Raw genomic sequence first — 10246 nt, 5'->3', positions numbered from 1 at the left:
AACAAAATATAAAAATAACTTTCAATAATATTTCAATTATATATATATGAATTATATTATAAATCTTATTATATATCTTTAAGTGTATCCATGTATACGCATGAGGTTACAAGCTAATTCCATATAAAAATGCACGCTTGTAAAGACAGGTGAAATTGAAATAGTTTTAAGAGAATTATAAACAACATCTAACACCACAACAAATGTCATTCAAGCATATGTGAAGAAAGACACGTGGAAGAAAATATTGTTATTAATTGTCGAAGACCTTAAATATAAATAAAGGATCTAGTCTCAAGATAAAAACACTACTCTCCATTGACAAACTTGTTCATACATAGATTATTCTCTTATAATATTACTTCAATAGGAGATTCATCTCTTGTAATTCTTGCTTTTTAGGGTTTTAGAATTTGTTCATTTTTAATAAGTGCTTCATTGTAATATTGTTACTTATAAAGTTTTATTTCAATTTGATTCAAGTTCTTAATTGTTAATCATGTTTTGTTCAAGTTCTTCATTGTAATGCATTGTCTTCAATCTAATTTGGTGTTTAGAATGTTTGCCTAGGCTATAATATGATTTGTCTACTACTCCACGTATTTTACCTTCGAATTATTTATTGCTTAGAGTAATTAGGCTTCAATTTGTCATGTTTTCAATCAAACTTAGCGAAATCATGGATAGCTGGGGCTGTTTGGATTGAGTGTTTTCCATCACCCATCAATCTATTTTCATCACCCATAACTTAAAATTGGTGGGTCCCATTGCTGTTTGATTTGTTTGGATTTTTTTTTTCGGTTTTTATTTCCATCACTTAATTCTTTGATTTTTGAGTGATGAGTTATGGAAACTGAAAACAACTTTTAGGTGTTTTTGAGTTATGAAAACATAGTTATGATGACATTTTGGTAAATACACACATATTTGAGGGACCCACAGTCAAAGAGTAGTCAAATCCGATCAGACCTTTTGCTCTCTCTAACACGCGTTGTCTTCTTCTTTTCTTTTTTTTCCTTTTCACACTGGGTTTGATCTTTTTTTTTTTTTTTTATTTGGTTTTTTTTTTTTTTCACTGGGTTCGGTGAGTTTGGGTATTGGGGGTTGAAGATGATATTTGAGTGATGAGTGAGCATTTTTTGAAATCCAAACAGCTCCGTAATTTCTTGGCATCCAATGACCTTTGATTTTACCTAGAAATTTGAACTAGACTACTAGTACTTGATAACTTAGGTAATGTTTGGATACAGTGTTCAAACCAACATCTGTGTTCGGCATCCACAGTCCGTGGGCCCCACGACTACAATAGCCAAAAATCACGCCCAAAGATTCAAAAAATGTGTCTGTTAGTGGATTCTGTGAACAATTCACGGGACTCACAAACCTCTTTTTCAATAAAGTTTCATTAAAAATGAGTCCAACGGCACTATTCATACATTTAAAAAATATTTTGCTATAGTATTTTTAGTTTTTAATAATAAGCAGTATCCAAACAAACCCTTAGAATTTAATTTACTTGCTTTTATAGTTTGTCACTATTCATTTATTTGCATTTCCTCCTTTGAACAGAAAAAATCCTCTTAATTGAGGCAATACTGAACCACATTCCCTTTCACACGAAGTCAAATAATCCATTTAAGTCCGAGATCAATCAATTCTAAGCTTAACATAAGCATCAAACCACCAATAATCACATTGAACATGCTAAAATTAAAATACTCTCAAGCAAAAGAGGAAATATAGCCTTCCTCATCTGCCACATTAGGAAGTAGCACAAAATAAAGCTGGGGGATCTTTGATGTGGGAATGGCTCCTACAAGATTACAAGTAGCTACAAACCCCAGTAGTGATATTGTGGACCGAAACATTTACATCTCTAATAAGAACATAATTGACCGAACAAAAAACAAAAAAGGACAAAGCTTATCGAATATCGCTTCCGCTAAAGTGGCAATGGTCCAGGAGCTAGAAGAGGCTAATAAATAATATGATTTAAATTTATCAGATTGAGTAGTGCATCACCAATCACCCTCCAAAAAATAAGATTTGAAACTATGTTCTTGTGATTTTAGGACTGTAAATAAAGCTAGTTTTCGCTTCTGCGCACAGGGCCTCCCTTGGCAACACCCTCTCTCTGTCCATGTCGAATTATGTCCTCCACATGGTTCGAGAGCGTGCAACAATGGCTCTCCCTCACTACGACATCAAAATCAAACTTCTCACGATCTTGTGATCAATGATTCCAAAAACTAATCAAAGAACAGTAGAAGACGGAATCCCCCGTTGTTTTTTACTCATTTTTTCTGCATTGTTCTCCTTGTCTTTTTTTTTTGGAAAAAGAAAACAGTATTTTTTAAAACGAGATAGCGTGATAAACAAAAGCAACTTGTGGAGGAATAGACTCTATACATACAATAAATTCAGAAACAGTAATAGAATGCCTAACTAAATTGTGAGTGACCTTATTACCTTCTTTCTTAACATGAAAGTAACGTAATTGAATGAAATCATGGGACAAAGATTTTGCATCAGCAATTAAAAGACCATGTGAAAATAGAGAAACATCCTCCTCACCAAGAAGATCCAAAATTGCCTTAGAATCACCCTCTAGAATCACCTGTACAATACCCAGCTCCAAAGCAAGCTCCAAAGCTCTTATCGCAGCTAAGGCCTCAATTTCTACAGCTTGAAATTCATGAGGGAGCAGCTGAGAGAGAGAGAGAGAGAGGCAATAACCATACCTTGAGTTCTCCTTATGTTAATTTGTACTATTACCTTATTATTATTATTATTATTTTTTATATACTACATTTATTACAAAGTTATATTTTTTATACAAAAATTATATCAATGGTATCATATGTAATTAATATTTTGTTTAATTTTTAGATGAAAATAGTGTTATTATTTAACTTTGGTACATAGGTTTTAGTTATCTCATCTGATAAAGTTTTTTGTCTTCAAATAAAATATTTAAAATTTAAATCTTGTTTACATAAAATAGACTAATATACTCGAAATTATATATATATATATATATATATAGTAGGGCGTACCAAACCTATTAATATATATATATATATATATTAATGGGTTTGGTATGCCCTACCCATTGTTCTATTGCAAAAGTATGCCCTACCCTACCTCATATATCCAAAAAAGAAAAAGAAAAAGTAAGAGTGTAAAACTTCACGGGCCTGGAAACAGCGCTGCTGGGCTTACAGCTAACTGTAGTTGAAGGTAATGACAGCCAATAGTGATTGCAATCCAACACTACCCACCCACTAGACGCTGTCTTTGAATATGACTTCTCCCTTAAAAATCAATAATTATCTTATTCATTTATATAATTCTTATCTTCTAGTATATCTTCTAGTATAAGCCTAAGGTAGTAAAGTCACATGAGATTAACATGATATGAGAGAATATATATAATATATATACACTCCGACACATGAAATACCTTATTCTCCAATCAATGAGAAACACAATCATTAACAATCATCTTTTGAAGCAAATACACTAGTTAAAATGTTTTTATTACCAAATAAAAGATTTGAGATCAAATTCCAACTAAAAAAGAGTTAAGCCATTTAAAACAAAAAATTCATAGTATTTTTCACACCATCGCTCATATGGAATATCACTTTTTCATTTGGGTCTACTGCAAATACAAAACAAAATGCTAATTTTATATGTGCCGATAGGGTAATTGACCAAAAAAAGAGCATCAATATATGTATATATATATATATATATTTTTTTTTTGTTGAGAATATCAATATATTAATTTGATAAAAAGAAAGAAAAGAAAAGAAAAATGACATGGACACCATAAATACATATATCTTTATCATATATATATATATATATATATTTTTTTTTTTAAGTATGTACAGTTATCGTATGCACGTAGCAGTATAAATAGAACCCAAAACCTACGAAGACTTTTAAGAAGTAACAACACAAACAACAACAATTGACAGAGAGAGATAAGATATAAAAAACCAAAACCCCACAACACCTACCCACCTATTTTGCCTTCTCACACAGTAACCCCCATTGGATTGCCCAATAAATCACACTCCTCATTTTCCTCTTTCTTTTCTCACTTTTCTCTCTCTCTGTCTCTCTCTCCCACAATCCACATGGGCACCAGTCTCTTAGAAAATCTCAATGTCCGTGTAGAAGGGTCCGGTCAGAGAACCTTGGTTCTGGCTCATGGCTTCGGCACAGACCAGTCCGTGTGGCAGAGAATTCTCCCTTACTTCACACCCCACTACCGAGTCATTCTCTATGACCTCGTCTGTGCCGGCAGTGTCAACCCTGACTTCTTCGATTTTCGCCGCTACACCACTCTCGACGCCTATGTCGATGACTTGCTCTACATCCTCGACGCCCACCGTGTCGATCGTTGCGCCTACGTCGGCCACTCCGTCTCCGCCATGATCGGAATCTTAGCCTCCATTCGCCGCCCTGAACTCTTCTCCAAGCTCATCCTCGTCGGCGCTTCTCCAAGGTAACAAAAAAGTCAGTTCGATTATTTCATTATATTATATGTTGAGACAATTTTCGCACCACAACTTTTGTCATGTGAGACTGTCAGATCATCGAGTTGATCCATGTGAAAATAATGGTTCACACATGTCATCAAGTAATGGTTAAGAAGTAGTGATATATATTTCTATATTAGTAATTGAACAATTCAGCTTATTAGTTTATGTATTTGTATAAAACCTGAATTTGATCAAAATGGAAAAATAAAAAAATAAATTTTATGTACTGAGTTGGGTGTGCATACAATTTTAGATTCCTAAACGACAATGATTACCACGGTGGGTTCGAGCAAGGAGAGATTGAGAAAGTGTTCGAAGCAATGGAGTCGAATTACGAGGCATGGGTGAACGGTTTCGCACCATTGGCAGTGGGAGCTGATGTTCCAACAGCAGTTCGAGAATTCAGTCGAACCCTATTCAACATGAGGCCAGACATATCCTTGTTCGTTTCCCGCATGATTTTCAACAGCGATCTGAGAGGGGTCCTAGGCCTAGTCAAAGTACCATGTTGCATATTTCAGACAGCTCGAGATGTGTCTGTTCCAGCCTCAGTTGCAACCTATTTGAAGGACCATTTGGGTGGTCGTAACACGGTGGAGATGCTCGAGACTGAGGGTCACTTGCCCCATTTGAGTGCACCATACCTGATGGCTCAAAAGCTCCGTCGAGCTCTTTCCCGTTAGCCTATAGCTAAGCTAGGCTAGCTTAGGCTAAGCCAAGCAGGCACAAAAAAAAATAGTGTGGGGTCATGACAATATGTAATAAGGGTCGAGATCATCACACATGGCGAATAATTTGTGGACATTAGTCCTTCGACTTTGGATTATATATATATGATCTGATTTTCTCTTGTCAGAGGATAAGAATCTTCACGTGTATTTCACGTCCTTTTTGTCTTCTTTCTTTTTCTTTTTTAATATTTAAGGTCTTTTTTTTTTTTTTTTTTTTTTTTGTGTTCTCTTTTTTATCTTTATCTGGGCAGACCAGACCAGACCAGTGGCTGTGAAAAGAAATGAAATGATTTTACTTTTGTACTGTGTGCCTGTTTTAGTCTAATTTCCTATTTCGGTCCAGTTTTATCCAAGGAAAATGGAATTGGAATTGCGTTTAGATTCAACGTACCCTGTTTCTCTGTGACCCCCATAACGCCAGAGATTCTCCGTCCTTCGCTCTGCTCTTTCAGATTCTTCGGGGTTCGGGCCGCCCAATATGTTGTCCAACCAAGGAAAAATAAACAATTTTTTTTTTTTAATTCTACCAAAAAGAAATTGGTTTTATTTATTTATTTATTTGAGAATGTTTTCATTTTCATCATTCATGTTTTTAATAGTTTACATTTGATTATGTTTTCATAATTCATGTTTTTAATAGTTTATATTTGATTATGTTTTCATATTAGTTTTGTTATTCATTTTCGTTTGTAATTGAAAATTCTGGTGACATTTAACATTATTAAGATGATGTGTGTTAATTCATACTACTTATCTAATACTCAACGATTAAATTATTGTGTATTGTAGTTAGTGATACATTGTTATTTTTAGATATTTGTTTGTGTATGTGTTATGTCTAGTCACTAGTGCATTACTCGACTACGATATGGAAGACAAATTCTTTTCTCTTTACATTTGGGTACTGAAGGGTTTGAATGATTGAGTGAAACACCTATACAACTTGAAAATGATTTGATACATGTGCAACTAAATGAAGTGCTAGGTTTTAGTTATTCCAATATTCGAAGACAAGAAAACTCTGTAACTCACAATCTTATTAGTTATGTTAGATAGTAGTTTTTTGGTATGGAAGGAAGACATTTCTTCATACATTAGTATTGTAAGTTTAATCAATTTGACTGACTTTACTTAATAAAAGCTGCAAATCTTTTCTCAAAATATAAAAATAAAAATGAAGTGCTAGGTTTAAGCGAACTTCTAATAGTCATTTAGTTTTTTTACTTAAAATTATCATGCCATCATCATGCGATCAGCAAGGCAAAAGAACATTCACCAATGAGCATGAAATGGGAAGTAAATCGTTTGTATCAATTGGAAAGGGCAAATCAGGAATAAAGTTTCTCAACTGATTTAAACTCTATAAATGGTCCAAAAGTATGGAGTGATCCAAAACTTAATATGCTTTCATTTCGAACTATGGATAGTAAAAAGTGTACAAATCAATCACAATATCTAGAGTCCGATTAATATATGCTCTTAGAACACACATTAATAATTTATTTGAAAATTTTTTTATGAGAAATTTAAAAAATTATTTAAAAAAATTAGTCAGTTTTCCATAAAATGTTCATTAAAATAGTTTATTAATGTATGTCATATGTTAGTAAAACCCTAATATCTCACTAGTCAACTAATATCTAACCTATCAACTATTGTAATCAATTGGATCCACTCCACTTTCCATTAAAAAAAAAGAAAAATGAAAATTGGAACCACTCCACTCTCTCCAAAAAAAAAAAAAAAGAACCACTCCAAATAAGTCTAATTTAGCTCCTCAATTGAAAATTAGAAGCAATTCACTGATTTCACTCTCTTGTTTCCCAACAAGTGACATGAGATGAATATTTAACCAATCAAACCTCCTTTTTAGATACAAAGATCGATAGTGTAGTAGACATACTTCCAAAGTTCCTAAAATGCGAATTGCGAAAATGCATTGATTGCCTTTGGCTCGAGCATATAGACAGAAGTCCACCTTATCCAATGAACTCTCATCCAAACCCCTGTCCAAGTGATTATGTTTCTACTAGTGTAATGTAACTGTGTAGGGACCAACTAAGATAATTTAAAAAAATATATATAATAAAAAAATATTTATTGTCTCCCTTTATGCATCTCTATTAATTGATGCCAATCATAGATTCATAGCCACTATGGTTGCTGCTATCTAAGAATTGAGCATGAATCCAACTATCCATATTTTTTTTATACATATCTAATATGTACATGATTACATACACATATAGTATGTCCCATCCTTCCTTATATATATATATATATATATAATGAATAAGTTTGGTCCCAAAGGAAAGGGTGCATAAAGAATTTCGGTCATATGTAACCTAAACTGATTTACATGGCCCGCTCAAAGATTGTAGGACGAAATTGAAGGCCCAGTGAATTATACTCTCTCATATAATTTCACAGTTTGAGCAAAGTTGTATTACATTGCATAGCAGAGCAACTCCAAGTTTTGGTAGACGGATCAAGTTCAATACGACCTGAACTCCAAGTTTTAGTAAATCCCAAACCTGTTTAATTTAATCTCACTTGAGTAATGATCTGAAGTCCACATTGTCAGTAGACTCAGTACTAACATGCTGTGCGTAACAAATGGATGCGGAGGCCCATAAATAGTAATGCTTGGCCCAGAAATACAATCCTCAACGGATTCAATTTTTAAAGGACACAAATACTTTTCAGAAAAAAAAAAAAAAAAAAAAAACCCCCGTAGAAGTGAGTTATATAATGCTTATGTATTGTGATATATTTTCACACTATAAAATTCAACTTCACCACACACACACATATATATGTGGGGATAAATGGCTCAGATAAGGGAATTGGGCCATGGGCCGCGCCTGAGGACGCCAAAGAGCTCGAGACAAACAAGTATTAATAAAGGCAAGTAGGTTATTGGGCGAGGACGAGAGCTGGTCATGACAAGCAGGTGATGTTGTCTAAGGAGACAAACCTCCTCGAGAAACAGAGTGGAAGTCTAAAGTCCGACCACCCAAAAAGTGCTAGGAAGTGGACAACCATGCTTGGAAGGAGGATAAGCTTCGGAGAGAGGAGATTCAATAGAGAATTGAGAAATATCTAGGAAAAAGCCGCTACCACTATTTGAATGCTCTACACCTAACCAATTGGCCGCATTGATGTGGAGGTGATGCTTGAACAGTGACTTATAGCCTTATAGCTACCCATAAAGATTTCAAGAAGGTTCTGATGGGACAAATATCAAGAAGATGAGTTCATTGATCAACAAGTGGAAGGCTAAAATGAGAGGAGGTGAAGAAATATAAAAGGGAAAGGATTCCATTACAAGGGGGAGACAGAAAAAGGAAGAAACAACTTTGTAATCAAGAACTTGAATATTTGTATAAGTCTGAGAGCTAAATATAAGAACATACCATCATCAGCTTGACCGTGGAGTGTTTTTTTTTTTTTTTTTTTTTTTTTTTTTTTTTTTTCAACTTGTTATTCTCATTCATTCCAACACTAAACTAACCCGTAGTGATTCACATTCGACTCGTTAAACGTTTAGCATTAAACCTGCTCTCTAACAAATTTATTGTTATGGACTTGTTGGGTCATTGTCCAAATCTTTTGGGCTATGGATCAATTTGAGCCCCTACAATATGTATACACACCTCCAAGGTTTGAAGAAGCTTCAATAGAAAAGGAAGAGTTGCATTTGATTGGTTAATGGTGCGGTCATATGGTAATTTGCAAGACAAAGGCTGAAGTCTTTAACTATATACTGCTACACAGCAATTTTGCAGGAAGATTATCATTATTGGAAAAAAAAAATTGTACAAATTTTTGTACTGTTTGGACAATGAACAATTACATTTACCTACTTACTTTTTTAAATACATTTTCCAACAGTCTCTTTATATTTTCTCTATTATATTTAAAAATTATTTATTCATTCTTTCTTTAATATTTAAATTTTTTGGTGATATTTTTTTAACAAATCTTGTGTAGCATTTGTGACAATGATAGTCGTAGGATCATCTAATTTTTATGAGAAGTGTTATGTTCTTATGTGATAAGTTGTTATGAATTCTAATTTGAACCCACCACTAAAATTATTATTTTTTCTCAACCGTACTAGCTAATAACAACTTGCTACTTAAAATTTATTATGAAAGAATTGTGAAAATATTGTGGTAACATTTCTCAAATTTTTTTTTTTAATTTCTTTATCTTATTTCTTCTTCTCTCTTCATTTTTTCCATCCATACTTTGTTTGTTTGTTTGTTTGTTTTTTTTTTCTTGTTTGTTCACCTCCACACACTTATCCCACTTCTCCTCTTTATCTTCATTTTTGCTTTACATTTTCTACTTCTTGGTCTACCTCTATCTCCAGATGTCTCTCTCGATTACTTGGACTAAAAACACTAAAACATACCATTCATCTTTTCATCACATAGAGGGGAAATCACCACTGTGCTCTACTAAGGGAGAGAAAAATAGTTTTCGTCCTCTGTCCTCTATCTCCAGATATTGTGGGTCAAATTAAAAAAAAAAAGAAAAAAAGTTCTAATTTTATTAGTTTTATGAGAAAGACTGTGTTCTGTGATTAGATTACGTTTTTTATTTTGTTCAAACTGCGTTTTGGTGTCTTTGTAGCCGTTGAGGTTGAGATAAATGCTGAAATTTTAATTTACTGTGCGAAATTTTTTATTCGGATTTATTCAATAAGTGAGAAAAATGGTTTAGAGTTGCTACAGTGTTATCTAGATCAAGAGAACTACTGTAGCAACTTTAAAAAAAAATTGGGAAAGTTTTGCTTTTAGAGAATTTGTTGGAGCTGATTTTTTAGATTTGCTCTTAAAAAAAGACATTGACTAATCCATTTGAGATGCTCTTATGCTCCTTTAAATAGAGGGTTCCCCCTCCCCCTAAACATTTTATTTTATTTTATTGAAAAGCCAAAAGAATATGTTA

At 33.4% G+C, this 10246-nt stretch overlaps 1 protein-coding gene across 1 annotated transcript; it reads left to right on the top strand.

The window, feature by feature from the left end:
• Positions 1-3975: 3975 nt before the first annotated feature.
• On the top strand, positions 3976-5434 carry LOC112029434 (probable strigolactone esterase DAD2). The gene is made up of 2 exons (XM_024062117.2): positions 3976-4519; positions 4810-5434. Exons 1-2 carry the CDS (start codon positions 4149-4151, stop codon positions 5237-5239), a joined length of 801 nt encoding a protein of 266 aa, XP_023917885.1. The 5' UTR covers positions 3976-4148; the 3' UTR covers positions 5240-5434.
• Positions 5435-10246: the final 4812 nt, after the last annotated feature.

The sequence above is a fragment of the Quercus suber genome, unplaced genomic scaffold, assembly GCF_002906115.3.
Source record: "Quercus suber isolate HL8 unplaced genomic scaffold, Cork oak 2.0 scaffold_194, whole genome shotgun sequence".
Lineage (NCBI taxonomy): Eukaryota > Viridiplantae > Streptophyta > Magnoliopsida > Fagales > Fagaceae > Quercus > Quercus suber.
This window is presented reverse-complemented; position numbering and strand designations above follow the sequence as displayed.